Source organism: Mixophyes fleayi, chromosome 2, assembly GCF_038048845.1.
Source record: "Mixophyes fleayi isolate aMixFle1 chromosome 2, aMixFle1.hap1, whole genome shotgun sequence".
NCBI lineage: Eukaryota > Metazoa > Chordata > Amphibia > Anura > Limnodynastidae > Mixophyes > Mixophyes fleayi.
Window position 1 is genome coordinate 90689669 of NC_134403.1, and position 19581 is coordinate 90709249.

Consider the following 19581-nt stretch of genomic DNA (forward strand, 5'->3'; position numbering starts at 1 on the left):
AATCTCCCTTCCTGTGGTTTTAATATAATCGAAAAAATGTGTGCCAAGGTGGGCATTATAATTAACCTACATACGCTATTCACATACATGTGAAGGAGATATCAACTTGTCTATTAATTGAAACATTGCATAGGAACAATAAAAAAAATATACGATTTGTTTATACCTAATGTATTTAAGGCATACCATACTTTGTATTTGATAGTCATATTTCATTATGCATTTCACGTACAATGTTAAATAATTATATTAATATTAATGCTTTGTGAAAAAAGCCCCAGATTACTACTATTAGATTGTATTCCAGGGATTGTCTATATCAGGTATGAGGTCCCATATTACAGTAAAATTTTTATAAATTTATAATTAAATGGCAACAGATGATCCATCTTAAATTATGGTATATGTCTCTGGTAATGACGATTTTTTTTCATACCAGATCTAATTAAGGGATTATTATTTATTAATATTATAACTGAACGGACACTATAACCTTTGGATAGTTGTGATAAAAGGACTGAGGTGAGGTTGATGAGTATCAAAAGGTAGCTTCTAATACAGAAAAAAGATCTCAAAAGGTTTTCCCTCAGTAACGCAACTCTAGGTATTTTCAGGATTATTAGGACTTGATACTTAGCTAGCCCGACCTGGCTTCGCTTCCAAGTGCCGATAGATTTGGACTTTTCTCAAAGTGGTTTGGTTGTAAACATAGGGTAGCATATTCACATTGGGGGAATTAAACCAAAAATTAGGGTCCGTCCTAGATTGCAACTCTGGATGTCAAAATCGATATTGAGACCCATAGGTGCCAAATGTCTTTAACTCCTATTTCCACCTTGTTTCTGGGTCTACAAGAATATCCTCAGAACAACAGAGGTGGTCTCCACATGACAGGACTCCTAGCCACGAGATTGTGGTAGGGGCCCGTCTTGTGCTTTCAGGAACAATGGCTGGAATAATCCTCCAATTCCTGAGTTTGAGGGATTGTCACCTGGGGTTATTTGATCATTCTGCACCATTTCCCACCTCGCAGATTCTTCACTACGGGTCTTCCATCCTGCAGTCTTTGGCACCTTGGATTTGAGTGTGATCATTCAACATGAATGGGGTTTGGGGTATTACTCCAATCTCTTTCTGGTTCCAAAGCCAGACTGATCCTTCTGGCCAATTCTGAACCTAAAAGCCCTCAGCAAATGGGTTAGAGTCCTGAGCTGCAAAATAGTCGCTATTATCGGTCATCACGGGCATGGAAAAGGGGGAGTTCCTTGCTTCACTGGGCACAAAGAATGCCTAACTTCATGTTTCCATTTGGGAGGAGCATCTTTGTCTCCTTTGCTTTGCTGTCAGCGACGCCCATTATCAGTTCAGGTCTTTACTCTTTGGTCTAGCTGCCGGCCCAAGAGTTTTCACGAAGGTGATGGTTGTCATGGCGGGTCTCATCAACTCTCATGGCGTCACTTTGTCTCTTACTTGGGCGACCACTTGCTGGAGGCCCCATCTTACTCTGTTCTGCTCCTCATTCTTACTTAATGTTTCCTTCCCGGTTGGATCATCAACCGGCCCAAGTTTTGCTTAATTCCTGTACAGAGGATGTATTTTCTGGGCCTTGATTTTGACACCATGTGTCAGCGGGTATTACTTAGAAAGAACCAAGAGAACCTTGCCCTCTGTAAGACCTGGTCCCTCCTGGCGATGCAAGATTTGTTCCTCCTCCACTGCATGAAGTTGCTAGGTGCCATGGTATCGATGCTCGAAACTGTTCCCTTTGCCAAATTTCTTTCTTAGACATTCCAGAGGGAGCTTCTTCGTAAGTGGTCAAAATCCCCTTTTCATCTGGACAGACAGTTCAGGTTGTCTTAACAGTTCTAGAGTCCCTCCTCTGGTGGTTGGACCGGTTGCGTTTTACCATGGGTCGCTTCTTCCAGGCTTGGGAGTGGATGACCTAGTGACCACGGATGCCAGATTGGTGCTCTCCTGTTCCAGGGCAACTGGGACTCTCGGGAGGCATTTCTGCCCATCAGTGTCCTGGAACTCTGGGCAGTTTTACAGAGTGCTTGTATGGGCTCAGAGGCTGCTGGCGGGCAAACCTTTGAACGGCCAGTCGAATTGTCCGTCGTCTGTTGGCCTACCTGAACCATCAGGATGGCATCTGCAGCGCAATGGCCATGAAGGAGACATTGGGGATCATGTCTTGGGCAGAACGTCACGTTCCGGTAATATCGGCCATCATCATTCCAGATGTGGAAAACTGGTTGGCCGATTATCTCAGTTGCAACAGAGTACATCTTTGAGAAATGTCCTTGTGAAGAGACCAGTTTGCCCTTCTTGTTCAGTGTTTGGTTCAGCCAGAGAGGGATCTCATGACTTCCGACGTGAGCTTCAATGAACCTCAGGAATCTCAGGATTCTGCCACAGGGAACATCGTTGCCATGATGATTCCATTGCAGTTTCGTCTGTTGTGCTTGTTTTCGCCAAATCCCATGCACCCTGGGGTGCTCAAGGGGGCGAGGGTAACAGCCATCTTGGTAGCCCCAGACTGGCCATGCCAGGCGTGGTACTCGGACGTCCTAGGTCCACCCTTCAGGTTGCCTTTTTGTCCCAACCTTCTCATTCAAAGCCCTCTTCGTTGCCCCTTGTTACGTTGTCTGGCTCTGACGCTTCTGAGACCCTGATTCTTTAGGCTTGGGGTTTCCACACTATGATCAATGCCAGCACTCCACCCTCTGTTGCCAATTATTGTGTGTGAAAAGTGATCCAAGTTTCAGCACCGTCCATCTTTTTCCAGCTCAAATTGGCAACTCCCTGCAGGAGGTTCTTCATGCTCAAACCCCTTTTGTGCACCTATTTGAACCGTGGGACCTTACTCTGGTGCTCCTTAAACTTACTAGAGAGCCTTTTGAACCATTCTAGTCGGTAGATGCAAGTTACCTGAAAAGTGGTGGTTTTACTCCCTGTGTTGTGGGCGCATTGGGTTGCCAAGTTGGACGCTTTGTGCTTTACTTCTCCCTTTCTTGTTTTATCCAGACAGGGCAGTGCTTCACACTAAACCATCTTTTGTCCTTAAGGTGGTCTCCCGGTTTCATTTAAACCAGGAGATTGAACAGACCTTTTCTTGTTTGCTGTCTTCGGATCAGTCCTTGTTGCTTTTGGATATGTAGACTGTAAGCTCCAATGGCGCAGGGACTGATGTGAACGAGTTCTCTGTACAGCGCTGTGGAATTAGTGGTGCTATATAAATAAATGGTGATGATGGTTATGGCTCTTGGCTGTTATGTGGACTGTACCGCTGCGGTTCGAAAGATTACTGATCTATTTGTGCAGTGTGACGTGCGCAAGCGTAGTTGGCCGGCCTCTAGACTGCATCACTTGCATGATGGATTACTTCCACTATTCGGGTGGCTTGTGTTCAGTTGGCTCGGCCAGTACCAGTGAGCTTAACAGCTCATTCGACTAGAGCTCTTGGTGCTAATGCCAAACAGTTGTGCTGGGCTGCTACTTGGTTGTCTGGCCACACCTTTATCAAATTCTACAAGTTGTAGGACTTGGAATCTCGTAATACTAGGTTTGGGTGCAAATTTTTGCACGCAGCCATTTCATAGCCATGCCTCACTTATGGACAGCTTTGGAACATCCCCATTGTGTTGCAGTGTCCCTCAATAGGGCGACAGAGAAAATGGAACTTTTGTTACTCCCCATAAAATCTGTTTCTCTTAGTCCATTGGCAGACACTGCGCTCTCACCCTTGTCTCTGATTGTTTGCTGGTTGTCTTCTTGAACTTGTTAGGGCCCTCTCTTTTGGGCTTTGTTTTAAAAAAAACAGAACAAACAACAAAAAACTGGAGTGATAGCGCCACCTCTACTATGCCCTTCCCCATTGGAACTATCATCCCAACACTTTGTTTTAAAGTGCCCCTAACTCGAAGATCACCTACTATACCCCGATGTGACGCATTGTCCCTCAATGGACCAAGAGAAGCGCATTTTACGCTGAGTAACAAAAATTCCATATTCTAACGTTCTGTGAAGTTTGTATGTTCTCCCTGTGTTTGTGTGGATTTCCTATGGGTGCTGCAGTTTCCTCCTACAAGACCTCATTGACAAAATTCACCCTAGTGTGCATTTGTTTGTCTGTGTGGTATAGAATGTAAGTTCCACTGGGGCAGGGACTGATTTGCATGATTAGACAGTCTTCGTAAAAACATTGAGATATATATATATATATATATATATACACTAAATCTAAAAAACTTATATAGAGAGCTCATATAGAGCTCCAGTTATACTTTGGCATTTCTGTAGTGTTTCACCAAGAATAAACAAGAATAAAAGTTTACCAAGAGCAGCTGTCTGATTTATATCTCTTTAAGTGTACTCACCGGACACATTGTGTCAAAGCCCTGTACAGTTCGTGTAACTTTGGTAAACGTTTTCTTTTTAAGTAAACATCTACTTTTAGTCTCCTCAAATGTTCACTAGTAATTTTGAAGTTAGTCTTTTTGTTCATACGTTGGTGACTTACTGTTGCAAATATTGGTCACTAAAATGACCACTTGGTCTGGGTTTTAATTTTTTGTTTTTTATTCAAGGTTCCATCATTCACATTGTGCAAAAGTGTCTGACTCTTTGTTACCGAGTACAGGCTGTCTATCATGTAGCAAGCTGCAATCTGTCGAAAAGAAGAGTGATGAACGGGACAAGAGCAATGCAATCCCGAACACAGCCCTATCAGAATGTGAAGCCAAACCACTAGGTTGGTAGCCAAAAGAAAACCCAGATTAAGTTGAATCAGTAATACGTACAGTAGGTAGGGGTATATTTATCAAGCTGTGAGTTTCCGGTGGGTTTGAAAAGTGGATATGTTGTCTATAGCAAACTCTCTCAGATTCTAGTTATCATTTATTTAGAACATTCTACAAAATGACAGCTAGAATCTGGTTGCTATAGGCAACATCTCCACTTTTCAAACCCGCCGAAAATCGCAACTTGATAAATTTACCCTTTAGTGTGTGTCTTGCTATAATTGGTCTGTTCAGATGTAGATTTTTATGTTTGTGAGGTCACTGAAAAAATGTTGCAGGGAGCAGCTGACTTATCTGCACCCCCTATTACAGTAGCTTTTACATTTTTGTTTAAGTGTATCAATCATTTGTATGTGTTTAGAGATGTTTGATGCAGCAATTTACAAATTTTCCTGAGAAATAAAATGCTAATACTTTCTTTACTTTCCTTCTCTGTGACATAATTGGACAGCAGTTACTCTACAATGCAAAATACAGAAACTATACATTTTATGCCAAATATTTGTTTTTGAATTAATTGATCGTTTAAGACTAGAAGTAATGCAGTTTAAGCATTTGGTGCTGCCATGTAGTATGTGTCCTGTGAGTTAGTATTTGTATCTGTTGCCTACAGCCAGTGGAGGCAGATGATTTTTAGCTGAACCAATATAGTAACCAAGATTTAGCTTTCAATATTGCATATGAAGATTAATGTATTTAAATAGCTGAGTTAATGATGCATTTGGCTATACAAGATGAATAAACCCCCTGAGTTTAGGTATTGTCTCCTCTCTGTACAGTTCAAGGATTTCTTATTATGAATATTTATTGTAAGCTCATTATTTTCAGTGTATAATGTTGTTGCAATCTCCCTTTTCTTTGTTTAGACATTTTAACAGCAGATGAAGATGAGCCTTGTGTCTCAGACAATGAAGCTGCAGAGGCTCCCGAGATGCTTCCTAATACACCCTTGTTGCCAATTGAGATCGGAATTCAACCCCCACTGAAGTTGGAACCATCCCCTCAGGAGAGGATAATTGACTCTTGCCCATCGCTTGAAGAGGCTCCTGTACTAGTCACAGTGGAAGATGAAGATATGGAAGTTGAGGAAGAAGGCACTGAGGACCTCCAGGAGGAAGACCACCATGCGTCTTTATCCCCCCAAAGTCCACTACTTCAAACTTCACCATTAATAACATCAATTCCTGATAGGACTCGGGCAGATAACTCTGTAAATGAGGATACGCAGCCTATGGACTCAGTGAGCATAGATGGTGGGACTTGCCAGAGTCCAACAAGGACAAAAGAGAATCCCTCAAATAGTTTTTATCAGCACCAGTCTATTTTAGACTCTGAAATGAATGTGGACTCTGAAGAATTTCCCTGTAAGTCTACAGAAGAAATATTAAATACAGACATGACTTTAGGTCAAGATATTGCTGGGGATTTCTCTAATGACAGAGTTCAAATTCCTATTAGATGCACTATCATCAAGTCCGACATTGTAAATGAGATCTCCAATCTGAGCCAGGGAGATACCACCAGTAGCTTTCATGGCTCTGATGCTTTAGGTTCCCCTGACCCAGAGGGCGGGTCCCTCTCCATGGAGATGTGCTTGCACAAGGAGGATGGGTCTCTGCGACTGTGCACAGACTCCATGCCAGAGACTGATGACTCCCTACTATATGATCCCTCTGTTGGAAAATTGGATGGGGAGAAGTCACGCCGTAAAAATTCACCAGGGCGATCAAGAGTCAAACATGTAAGCAAAAAACATGGTGTATGTTGCAGTGGGGGGTTGGGTGGTTCTCTTTTGTCTATTTAGTTAGTGGTAGCCATGTGTTTTTTGGTTTTTTTTCTAAATACAAAATTTAGTTTACAAAAAGCGTACCAGGTACAATAGTTTTCCTGTATAATGGAACAATGTAACATTTCGGATCTATGTACATGTTTCTGACCTTTAATACTTTGAAATGGCATAAGAGAAGAATGACAATTTTTTTTTGCACCTGAGGTCAGCTGTGTGTGTGGCTTTTTTTTTTTTTTTGCTTTCCTTTTCTTGAAGCTCATCATTGATGGGGACAGGTATTGTCCGGTGTACATCTTGCCACTAGGAGGTTGCACACAATGGGGTTAATTCATGAGTGATACAAGCCATGGTTACAGTTAGACACAAAGGAGTTAGCACCCACCACCCCCTGAGGTGCCACACAGAAAATCTGTTACAAATAGCAACGGTGGGCAGGCCATTGAAGAGATTTTCAATGTTGAAGGTTGACAAGGTGGGCTTCAGTGATACATGATTGGCTGGTAGTATTTATCTTTAGCTGTTTAATATGTTGTTTTATGGTGTCTTTTCTGCTAACTCTCACTGTCTAGAGAATTAACAGTAGATTGCTATACCTGATCACCTGTTAGTGTTTTGCTGCTTTGATAGTAATGGGTGCCTTGAAGAGGTGGGCTGTAAGAGCCCATGGGAGTAGATGCATATTTTTACATATACTGTCATATTCTTATGTGCTTCTCATTCTTTTCTGTGCTAACATGGCTGCCACCACTTCTCACCGTCTAAGGCACTGGTCAGGAAACTTTTTTACGTTTTACCCCCAAATATATTTAGATACGCAGACGTTACCCCCTTGATTTGAAAGGAAGGATATCATATATTTTTAATTACTGGAATTCAAAATTTTATTGAATCTATTCAAAATTTCTTTGAAAGCTTCAACTTCAAAACTTCAGGTTTTGGAGAAATGATGTTGCTTCATTTTTGATACGAGTGCATCAATATTGGGGCATATTGATGTCAGAGCAATTTGGATACAGTCTTCAGCATCCAATCGATTTCTCTGCTTTGTTTTTATGTTCGTTAGAGTGGAAAATCCTTGTCCACAAAGGTAGGTTGTTGCAAAAGGCAGCAACTTTTTGACTGCCTCCTTATGTGCAATTTTGAATGCCTTTGTAGCTGTTAACATCCAAAAATATGACAGCTCTGCTTTGTTTTCAAATGCAATACATGCTTCAAGAATTGCCTCTGCCAACCCATGAGGCTCTTCTGGTACAACAGCAATTTCACATTTAAAGGGATCTACAATCCAACTGACAGCATGTGAATCGGCAGCATTACCCCCAGGAATTTCATTTTTACCCCATTTGGGGTAATTTACCCCTGTTCCCTGACCACTGCTCTAAGGTGTTAGTGGGGCAGTAAATGATGCAAAAAACATTTGGTGAGGGATATCTGCTGTACATACTATTCCACCCTCATTCCCATGAGGGACTGTTCTATGTCCACATCACAACTGCTTTTGTTGCCTGCACTATGTTAGTGCGAGTTGCAAATTGGGATTTTTGAAGTTGGTCAGATCAGTTTAATGTTGAGCCAAAACAGCATCCTTTTTTGTTTCACATTTCCAGTTTGGGGACTGCTTTTGACTCTTATCCCTAAGCTGAGCACTTGCCAGAATTTTTGAGCTTTTTGTGGGGCAGATTCAATTGTAAAAGAATGGCTGCGAGACCCTATGTAGCTATTTTATTTTTGTGTGTGAAATAGCTGCTTTTGCTTGCGTCCCATAGAGACATGTGTAAAAGTGAGCGTTAATTTTTACTATAGAAACGGTGAAAACGAGCAGCTTCAATGTACCGGAACATTGTGGCTAATTGAATCTGCCCCTGGGTGTCTGGTTACTTGTTATGCTTGTTCCCATGGAAGGAAGTAGTACCATGCATTTTGCAGTGGCACCATATGTGATAGATTGGGCCTACTCAGCTGTCCATTACAGATTTGTTTTGGAGTTCATCTTAAAATGGCTAACCTGCTGTTACTCACAACTTCTGATGTTACTTGGCCATCAATCTGTGCACCAATTGTAGAGCGTTGTCTCTGCTGCCACCAGGGGTGGTGCTTTAAGCTGCTGCAGCAGCTCTTTGCTGGTGACTGGCTGGTTACTCCTGATCGCTCAGGACTGCAGTGTAACAGGCAGAGCCTTGACTAAGGGCGCTGGGCTTAACACCAAAACTGGGAACGGATTAGAAGGTTACCTGTTATCTAAACTTGTGTTTCTTGCCTAATAGTGTCTCTTAAAAGAGCACGTCACTGAGAGGTGATGATGGTTATACACATATAGGTAATGCACTTTACATCGCTTGCCTTTTTCGTCCCTTCCGACAGTGGCGTGTGTGTATTCTCTCCCTCTACACCCCTCCATGCTCAGCCAGGTTGAGAAGGGGGCTCTGTATTTCACAAATAACATGCTGGTTGGGGAATGTCCGAATGAGACAGCATTGTGAACCTATTAGAACCCCTGTCTCTACAGAGATCTCAAAACTCCAAGTTTTCAGTGAGTGTGTAACTTTTTCAGAATTGAACCGTGATTTGTTTGCATAGTTAAAACTAAAACCAAAAAAACACTCACAATTTTCAGTGTGTAGCAGAAGATCTTTTCTTTTTTTGATAGATTTGTCATCTTCTGCATTATTGGGACACAGACAGTGGAGTTATGGACCTGTCCTGACCAGACTGTTGAGCGCAAGCCCACTTTGGGCAACAGTAGTTTTAACAAGTAGTCCTTCATCCACAGCAATAAGTAGATCAATGTGAAATTCTTGTGATGGGTTCCACATGCATTAGAGCTGTATAAATAGCCAGCAATTATTTTTACAGGTCTCCTTTAAGCTGTTTGGACAAGAAACCTATTCATATAGCTTTCTGGACTTATACCTAATTAGACTGCTACAATCTCCAAGACGACATTGTCCTTTTCTCTTTCCTACCATTGGGGGACACTGCGATACATTGGGGGTATAGTAGTAGGTGGACTGGGAGTTTAGGCACTTAAAACTTGTTGGTCTTTCATACTCCTCCCCTACTATGCCCCTCCTCTCCAGCTCAGACCTCAGTTTTGTTTAAGTGCCTAGGAGTTAGGGAACGACATTGTCCTTTTACATCCAGTCGAAGGGTGGCTATCGGCTCCAAGCCCCCATGTTACAGAATAGCCTGCTTTGCTGCCATGAAAGCAATATTATCTAGACATGTCAGTCATTTTTTTTTATTTTTTTCTCTTTAGTCTTATTTATTTTGTAATATGGTAACATTTAAATGGGTCTTTAATATGCGGTATGAAAGCTCTGCATAACTGCAACAAACCAATCAACTGCAGAAATCTTACCTCTCCTCCAGGTTCCTCTACTTAGTCCTTTGTCCACCGTCTGTCGTCTCCTCTGTATTTGAGCAATAAGTTTGTTCTCTGCCCCTGTAATTATGACAATATTATAATGGTAAATGTTCACTTAATGCTTAGAATGATTGATTAATTCTGACGTTACCAGTCCTTGGCATATGGTAGTGTGTGTGTAGGTTTTATTTAATTATAAGGCGCCACAAAAGGTCTTCAGCTCTGTTTATTGTATACTACTGTAAGTTTCATAGACAGACTGCAACAAACCATAATACATTACATAATACCTTTTTAAACTAAATATAATTATGCAAAGACCATATGTCCACTAATTAACAGATTATACACAGATCACTTGGTATTGAAATAAAGTTATTTACAGGACAGTGAATAAGCGTTTTGGTAATGTGAAGTAGGTCTGGGTTCAAGAAAACAGTGCTAGGGAAGTGTGTCTAGTGGTATGGAAGGTGACGTAACGGTAGAAGGAGAACACTAAGAAAGAGGACCTGGCTTGTGAGAGCTTAAATCCTAAAGGGACAGGGAAGGCACAAATAGGGTGGAGATAATAGTACAGGCAATGGAATTAGTAGGTGGGCTGATGGGCTTGAATAAAGAGATTCGTTTTAAGGACACCCTTCTAGCCTTGGCAAGAGGATGCTAAATTTATAGTACATGGAAGATTGTTCTCTGTAACCTTAAGGAATAATCTTGAGTGTACTGATGCCCATTCCATGTGAAAGCAAAATGGTCTTGCAATGCAGAGTCTATGGGGTTTGAATATTATGCAGTTTAGACCCCTGTAGCCCACTGTTTTTTGTCCTATGAGCAGTTAGTAGAATGGAAAGGATTTAAGCAGGTCTAATGATGGCTTTTGAGGCATAAATAAAGATGTTTCCATTTACAGCTTTTTTTAAGTTTTGTATTTAGCATTTTCAAAATCATAACTTATTGTGATATATATAGGGCCGAAGTAGCAGCTTTCCTGGTAGGAGGCGACCCCGTGGAGCTGGTAACAGCCGAGGCAGAGGAAGATCGAGATTAAAATCTACAACCTCTTCCATTGAGACTTTACCCGTAAGAGAGCTTAACCTACTAATTTGGGTTTAATTCAAAGAGCACACTCTTAGATCCATGTGTATTTAGCTACAAATTGATGCATTTTATGTATGTAAACTAGCATAAGAAATGTTCTATCAAGTAGAATACATATTTAGTTTGTTTCCATACTGTGGAAAAGCCAGCACTCAAACACTGCAAAATGTAGCAAAATCTTTTCATTTAGCCCATAGTGCATGTAACAAAATATCCAATGATCATATTGATCTTTACCATAGAATCTCTACCAAGTAGTGTCCTAGTCCTTGATAAAGGTCCTATGCTAAGGACTGAATTGAGTGCAAAGATTTTGACCAAGCTTGGTGTTAGTAGGTTGCGGTGGCGTTATTGCCTCTGGCCACATCTAATAATTTTATTTAAATGCAGCTCTCTCTCTCTCTCAAACTCCACTTCTGTGTAATCTCTTTTTGTTGGCTATTGTATTATGTGCTGGGATATTTACATTTACCAAGACTTCTGTATTTTCATGATCTGTTGTCAGATGGCAGATGTTGAAAGTTCTCCTGGTAAAGATGAGGAGGAAGAGGAGGATGACACCATGCAAAACACAGTGGTGCTCTTTTCCAACACGGACAAATTTGTGCTCATGCAGGTGAGATGCCCTGTCAGACAGCTTATGGCTGTTCTAGTTACTTCTGTGCACTGTAACATCATCATGACTCCTAATTTTTGCCATTACTGTTATTTAGGATATGTGTGTGGTTTGCGGCAGCTTTGGACGTGGTTCGGAGGGACATCTATTGGCGTGTTCCCAGTGTTCACAGTGCTATCATCCCTATTGTGTAAACAGCAAGGTACTTATATTAGTTTTATACACAGGTGAGCGTAATGTATTGACATTCTGATAGTGAAAATAATATGAATTGGGTAAGAAAGTTGCTTAAAGTAAAATCATTCTAAAGCTATTGCTTATTTTTTATTTTTGTTTCAACTTTCTAATGATGACTTTAATTATCTGTTTCCTTTGTCAAGATTACGAAGGTGATGTTACTAAAAGGCTGGCGTTGTGTGGAGTGCATAGTTTGTGAAGTGTGCGGCAAGGCCACAGACCCCTCTCGCTTGTTGCTCTGTGATGACTGTGACATCAGTTACCACACTTACTGTCTCGATCCTCCTCTTCACACTGTGCCCAAGGGTGGCTGGAAATGCAAATGGTAAGCACTCACGACTAGTGCTGTAGTTGGCTTATCCAACATGTTCAAGCATTTGATTCCTTCTTCAAGAACTCCTAGCATTGACACACAGTTCTTTAGGTTTTTTTTTTTATTATTTAAAAAAAAAAAAATAAAAAAAAAATATTAGCACTATGGCTTTACAGAATCTAGAGTTGATCTTGTGTTTGTCAATATATTTAATTCCAAGTATTTCAGATGTAGGCAATGTTTGTTGCTACTATTTCTATATTATAAGTAGCTTTGCAGCAGATAGGTAAGTTTTACTGTTATTGCTGGATATAGAAAGTGCTTTGACCACCAAGAGACAGTGTCAGTTAATGGTTCATTTTCTTCCGCATCACCTCCCATTTATCTGTACAGATTTCCTGTTGATTAAAGAAAACTGTCTGAATTGTTATTGACAAGTTGATTGAACTGTACACTCTCCTCTTGTAGGTGTGTTTGCTGCATGCAGTGTGGAGCTCTCAGTCCAGGCTTCCATGCAGAGTGGCAGAATAACTATACACACTGTGCATCTTGTGCTAGTTTGGTCAGCTGCCCAGTATGCCACCTAAACTATTTGGAGGGTGACCTTCTAATACAGTGTCAAAACTGTGAGAGGTAAGTATTGCATGTTTAATGATCCCTGTCCTATTTCATCCTTCCAAGGAAATAAGACCTTAAGCACTTTGTTGTTGTTGTGTGCAGGTGGCTCCATGCAGTGTGTGAAAACCTATTCACAGAAGAGGAGGTAGAGCAGGCTGCAGATGAAGGCTTTGACTGTGCATCCTGTCAGCCATTCATCATAAAACCAGTCGGTATGTAGAGATTTACTGTGTATTTAACTTTTATAGTTGTCTACTTTGCATTTACTAAGAGATATTTATAAGCTGGTAAGGTACCACCATAAAGGTGGTTTACCGTGTATGTTATAAAGGATGGTTTTTTTTTGTTTTGTTTTTGTATTGTAAATGTAAGCTTTTGAAATAATTGACTTTTTACCTATGTTCCACTAGTTCCAGTAATCCCTCCAATGAGTCCAGTTAAGATTAAAGAGCCAGGTAAGCATGATCCACTGTAACTTCTTAGTAATGCAATTATTCTTTTTGTAAGTTTTTTTTTTTTTTTTTTAAAGTTTACTTTTCAAAGCACACGTGTATGTGTGTGTGTGTGTGTATATATATATATATATATATATATATATATAATATAATATATATATATATATATATATATATATATTAATTAAATTATATTGTGTAAACGGAATTCTGTCATAAATTGCAGAGCCTCAGTACTTCAGATTTGAAGGCGTGTGGCTGACTGAGGCTGGTATGGCCGTGCTGCGTAGTCTGACGTTATCTCCCATCCAGAAGAAGAAGCCTAGGCGGTCACGGTTGAGTACAAGTGGGGAGATTTTCTTGGATGGTCCAGAACATGGTGCAGAAGAAAGAAAGGAAGGGGATGCAGAGTGTGAGGAGCTAAAAGCAGATGGTGAGCCCTGCTTGTAAGAATATCAAGCTGACGTGAAATGAGAGTGTTGGCCTAAGTTGACTTGTGAAAATGTATACTTTTTAAAGTATTTTATTTAACATATTATTGCAGGTGGCAATAATGATCCCATGGTTTGTGAAATCAAGACAGAACCTCCTGGTAGTCCTGACCGTGATGCTGGAGGGGAAATGGAGATTGGAAAAGGAATTGAAGATGCAGAAGATGCAAAAAAAAAGAAAAGGAAACCCTACAGGCCAGGTAAGTGTGGGGAATCTATATGTTTAAGTTTTGATTATTTATAGGCGACATCTCTATAATCGTATCCAACATAATTGCCTCCTAGGCATTGGTGGCTTCATGATTAGACAGAGAAAAACGCACACACGGTCAAAGAAGGGTCACGCTGCTTTTTTGGAGGCCTTCCGTGAGAGCCAGAGCCAAGATATTCACCCAGAGGATGGTAGGATCCTGCACACTGTATTGTATATCAAAACTGTAAAGACAGTCTCCTAAATCAATCACTCACATCTGTACTAAATCTCGGTGACATAAATGTAGTTACTTATTCAGATGATATTGCCCTTAACCGAAGGCAGACATTACAAACTTATTAAAACTACCATTCTTTTTATTGTTTCATCAAACGTCTTGTAAATATACTCCTACCCAATCACATACAAGTCAATAGATAATCTATATCCTGTTATGTTTGCCCAAACCACATTAAATTGGCTAATTCTAATATTTGTAACTTTCATCAATCTTGCAGTAAACTGTGATGGCCCAAAAAGTGTAGCTTGACTAACTTAGCGTTTGTGCTTTTACAGCCCCACAAGAGACCCCTACAGTAGGTGGTACAGAGCCAGGAACTGCAGAGGGGGATGAAAAAAAGAAACGGCGAGGCAGAAAAAAGAGTAAACTGGAGGATATGTTCCCAGCATACCTGCAGGCAAGTTATCTATTCGTGTACCTTCAAGTGCAAATGCACTTGTCATCTCCACACAAGGGAAGGAGCCTTTTTGTGAGCTACAGTTCCTCAGTGCTATTACATATTGCCAGGAATAACCATTTTGAGTCTGCTGCCTGTGTGTAGAGTTGTGTATTTTGATTAGTATTCTCACATTTTTCATTTTCTTCCTGTTCTGTTTAAAATCTGATAACAGATCTGCAAGCTAAACATTGGTGCTTTAAGTGTTAACTTCTGGTCTCACTATAGTTCAAAACTAACCATGTATTTTAATTTCTAAAGTTTTGAATTGGAGGAGTTGTCATCCATTAAGTCCTTTTTTTTTTTTTTTTTTTTTGTTTCTTCTTCTTTTAATTTAGCATAATCTTATTTCTCCCTCAGCAGTAAAATCACAGATGGTGGGTCATATTTATCCTAAAGGGCACTGTATTGAGAAAAAAAAATGCCATGTATGGAAGGTAGACACAGGGCTATTGCTCTTTTTAGGTTTTCTTAATTCAACAGCGACCTAGAGCATGGCAGGGGCATGTTCCACTCTGTTCGCACACTTTCACCTTTGAGTTTCCTCTCCATCTCTATTCCCGCCTCAGCTGCTGATTAAGGGAACTCGCGGCCGTCTAGAACGAGGAGAGGTTTAGACGCTGTGCATCTCTGCAGCATACCTCCAGATATGGATTGATAAGGAGGCGCTATGAAATGCAAAACCTTGAGAACAGTTCTGCAGTCGGTGCGCTCTGGTGGCGATGAATGTAGTACTAATGTGGAAGACTTCCCCATAGTGTCCCACATACCTACCTGGTAGAGATGTGGGAGAGTAGTTATTGGCAGCAAGAGGGAGCTAGGAGAAGCTCGGCTATCTGATCCTTCTCTGGTAGGCATGGGACACCAAAATAGTGGTCTTTCAGGGTTGGAAAGTGTGAGCTGGCTAATGAACAAGGTGGTTAAGAAAAACAGCGATATGCCGTTCAAGACGACTGTTGAGTTGATGGTTCCACAGGACTTTTGTGTGCAGTTACGGTCAGTCAGCCCGCAAAATCCCTTTTGCAGGACACCTAGGACAGGTGTTGGGGTAAATTCAGGAGGTAGGACTGATAAGCCCAAGATAAGGGATGTCAGAGGTGCAGTTCCTGAGGTAAGGTAGAGGCAGTCTGAGATCGCCCCAACCCACAATGCAGAGCAGTGTAAGTGCTTTAGCGAAGTTCCTAATAGACCTCACACTAAGGGGGGAAATAGTTTACTTGATACCTCCTTATACGCTTTTATTTCAATCGTTGACCTGGTGAATGGCTCCAGTGCTGGTGGCACCAAATTACAATAAGAACTTTATTGTACAAACTGATGCATCACAGCTGCAAGTCTTTGGTATATTGCCTGCATAGGGTGGTGGAAATGTTTTAACTTATGCACATTTTACACTTTTTTTTTAATGTAAAATGTGCTTAAATGTATTTTTAACATGTTAAACACATAGGTTAATGCCCCCCTGGTGGTCAGTGCTCATTTTGCAACATTATCCTGCCAGTGCTCTGGTTCCAATTTGTGTGTATCGGTGCACTGCCTTGTCTAGCAGCATTGGGCTGCCTTTTCTGTAACCATGCCTGGGGATGGATAAAGGCATAGCATTGTGCAGTGTTCTCTAGAACTCTGCAGTAGTAAGTGTGAGAGCAGAACTGCTGATATATGTTGTGGGTCATATCTTTCTGGAGATCTGTTAGACTTGAAGAGGGCAAGAGACCTCAGGGGCCTAAGTCCTGGAAAAGTTTGGATGGGAGCTAGAGGAATAAATTCTCCCATCCAAGGCTTAATGTCTCCAAGTTGGAGGCATCACTCCTGTCGTTGAGTAAAATGTGAAAAGTGTGAACAAGGGGCCTGATTCATTAAGGATCTTAACTTGAGAAACTTCTTATTCCAGTCTCCTGGACAAAACCATGTTACAATGCAAGGGGTGCAAAGTAGCATTCTGTTTTGCACATAGTTAAATGCTGACTGTTTTTTCATGTACCACACAAATATCAACTTTAAATTTCAGTGTACAAATAAACTATGAAGTGCTAAATGAAAAAACAGTCAGTATTTAACTTATGTGCAAATTATGGACATCTGTGGTTTGATTTCTTGTGTGGATTGCAAGGGTTGTTGATGACATTTGATGTAAATCTCATTACAATAGCCACATTAAATATATATTTACTGAGAAAAATGTTGATGTGTTCAATAATTTCACCCGTTCTATGTATGTGTGTGTATGTATATATATATATATTATATGTGTGTGTGCATATTTACTTAATTGAGAAAGTGCTTTCAGTTTTTTACTATATTTCAAAAGTGCAGTAATGAATATACTCTACCACGCAGGAAGCTTTTTTCGGCAAGGAATTGATGGAGCTCAGCAAACAGGCTCTACTTGCTGCTCGTCCTGCTCCACAGAAAATTAAAAGTGTGCAGAGTGCACAATGCCAAGTACCTGGTGGAACACCACAGATCTCACAGCTGTCCCAACAAAGCTCAGGTAAGGACAAATTTGCTTTTTGCATAGTCTATGAATGACTTGTAGAGCTATGACTCGTATGTTTGGACATTTATCCAGCCAGTTTGCATCTTAACTATGAGAAGTTGTAGTACTTGTGAAACTACCTTCACTTGGGAGACTGCTTCATGAGCCATGCTTCAGTTTTGACCTAAACAGCCTATAAAAAAAAAAAATGTTTTGTGCTTAAATGTGCCTAGCAAAGGTAAAAATTGTTTGACATTTTTGTGATCCTTTTGCATAAACTATGACCTAACTGGGGAAGTTGTGCGTATGATACTACTTTGCCAATTTGTCATAATCTCAGACCTTTCAGGAACTGCCCAATCTCCCAATACCATTGTATCCCTCCCCAGATGATTCCACACGTCCTTGTTGTATTATGTGAATTTTCAGTAACATTAATAGAAAAGCTTTTGGAGGATGTAAGAGATTCAGAGAAAGAGAAGGCATGCAATAGAACTGCACTAAATAGTGAACGCTGCTAGAAAATCTGCTTATAGACTATGTAAAGTTATATGCCAAAAAACATTTTGGACTTTGTACATATTAAAGAAATAAAGTGGGAAAATAAGCCTCCCTTTAAAGAGCTGTTTTAAGTGCACTGTATGTAATTTATCCCTTGTTTTTTTTAATTTCAGTCCCTAACATGCAAACCGTATTTCTCTTGCCTATCATTGGGGGACACTGCGAGACATTGGGGTATAGTAGTGGGTCTACCGTTAACCCATTAACAGACACCCACCACCTACAGTGGGGGAAGGGAACAGGCCTTAAACCTATTTGCCATGTTTTTACTACATAAAGGAATGGAGGCTTCAGGTTTATGACCACAAACCTGGAACATGACAGACCAAGACAGTTCGCAACTAATCAACAGAAAAGAGAAGCAATACAAGATCCACAACACACCTTTCTAGCACGTTTCCCTAAACTAGTGACACATTAGGTATTGAAATAAATTAACGTTTATATAGAGCCAGCATACTTTGCAGCACTTTAAAATTGGGAGCAAGCCTTGTAATGAAACAAGACTGGGTATTAACAGAAAGACACAGCACTAAGAGGGCCCTTCTCACTAGCTTACAATCTAGAGGAACGTGGATGAAGCTCAGTGCACATGGGACCAGCCAGATAGCAATAGGGTGGAAGATGTGCTTAGTGGGGTGTTATGTGATCCAATAGCAAACCAATGTTGATTTTGGAACCGGATAATATTTTGAGCATGGAAGGCGAATAAATGGAAATCGTGAATGAAAGATATGCTCATCGGGTGGAAGGATAGGGAGGTTACGAAATTAGCCGAGGAAGAATAAGTTGTGGTGAGTTTCCTCTGAAAGCTTGGAGGTTAGAAGAAAGTCTTGTTGTACGAGGGAGCAGATTTCATAGTGGGTGCAGCCTGAGAAAAGTTCTGTAACTGGGAAAAGGAACTTGTTATGAGTGGGGATAAGCATCTTGGAGCGGAAAGATCGAGGTGTGAGATATTTCAGACAAGGAAACAGGTGTATGTTGGTGCAGTCTTGTTAATGGCTTAGTATATTAGTGGAAGTATTTAATATTACATTTTGTAAAATGCAGGCAACCAATTTAGGCAGAAGGACATTTAGCAAGGAAAACTAGCCTAGCAGCTGCGTTCAAAATAGATTATTGGGATGAGAAGATCACGAATAGGTGGATCGCAATAGTCTATGCAGGAAATTAGGAGTGCATGAATTTTTTGTAGTGTCTTGTGTGAAATTTGTGTGTATCTTGTAAATGTTTCATAGATGTTTGTAACGCGGTTTGGATACAGACTGGATGTGGGGTTCAAAGTGTAGGTCTGAGTCAAGGATGCCACACAATGAGCTTGAGTGTAAGTGAAATAGAGATCAGGTAGGCAGCTTGTGCTGCTTGTTTGTGACTATTTTTGGCTCAGTTTTTGAAAGATTGAGTTTGAAGTGACGAGAACATTCAGGATGAAATTGCATAAACACATTTGCCAACGAGGACCTATACAGTCGGAGATGATAAATTTGGGTATCTGTTTAAAGTAGCTTATAAGGTTTCAAACAAGTGGTATAGATAAAAATGGACCTAGCACCAAGCCTTATGGAATTACAATTGTTAGAGGAAAAGAAATGGAGTTGGACCTAGAGTCACAAACCATGAAGTAGCAGTTTGATAATAGGACAGGATACTGAAGACTTAGGGAAGTAGGAAGCATCTTGGGCAATGATGGTAGTCGGGTGGTTTTCAGTTGCTTCAATATAATTTAACCAATCGAATTGTGTAGTTTGTTTTTTGCCCTTTTTTTTTTCTTTTCTTTTAACTTGCGTTTGTTTCTCATCTCTAGAGCAGGCAAACAAACCTGTTGCTCTCCAAGTGT

At 40.6% G+C, this 19581-nt stretch overlaps 1 protein-coding gene across 2 annotated transcripts in view; it reads left to right on the plus strand.

The window, feature by feature from the left end:
* The window catches only part of KMT2D (lysine methyltransferase 2D), a 124615-nt gene that overhangs the window by 32486 nt on the left and 72548 nt on the right, over window positions 1-19581 (plus strand). For both annotated transcript variants that reach the window (XM_075199632.1, XM_075199633.1), the window contains exons 10-23: window positions 4587-4750; window positions 5666-6540; window positions 10919-11029; window positions 11553-11663; window positions 11761-11865; window positions 12044-12225; window positions 12682-12846; window positions 12934-13043; window positions 13242-13286; window positions 13513-13719; window positions 13831-13977; window positions 14063-14179; window positions 14547-14672; window positions 17049-17198. In XM_075199632.1, coding sequence (XP_075055733.1) covers window positions 4587-4750; window positions 5666-6540; window positions 10919-11029; window positions 11553-11663; window positions 11761-11865; window positions 12044-12225; window positions 12682-12846; window positions 12934-13043; window positions 13242-13286; window positions 13513-13719; window positions 13831-13977; window positions 14063-14179; window positions 14547-14672; window positions 17049-17198 — 2615 coding nt within the window. The remainder of the gene's footprint in view (window positions 1-4586; window positions 4751-5665; window positions 6541-10918; window positions 11030-11552; window positions 11664-11760; window positions 11866-12043; window positions 12226-12681; window positions 12847-12933; window positions 13044-13241; window positions 13287-13512; window positions 13720-13830; window positions 13978-14062; window positions 14180-14546; window positions 14673-17048; window positions 17199-19581) is intronic.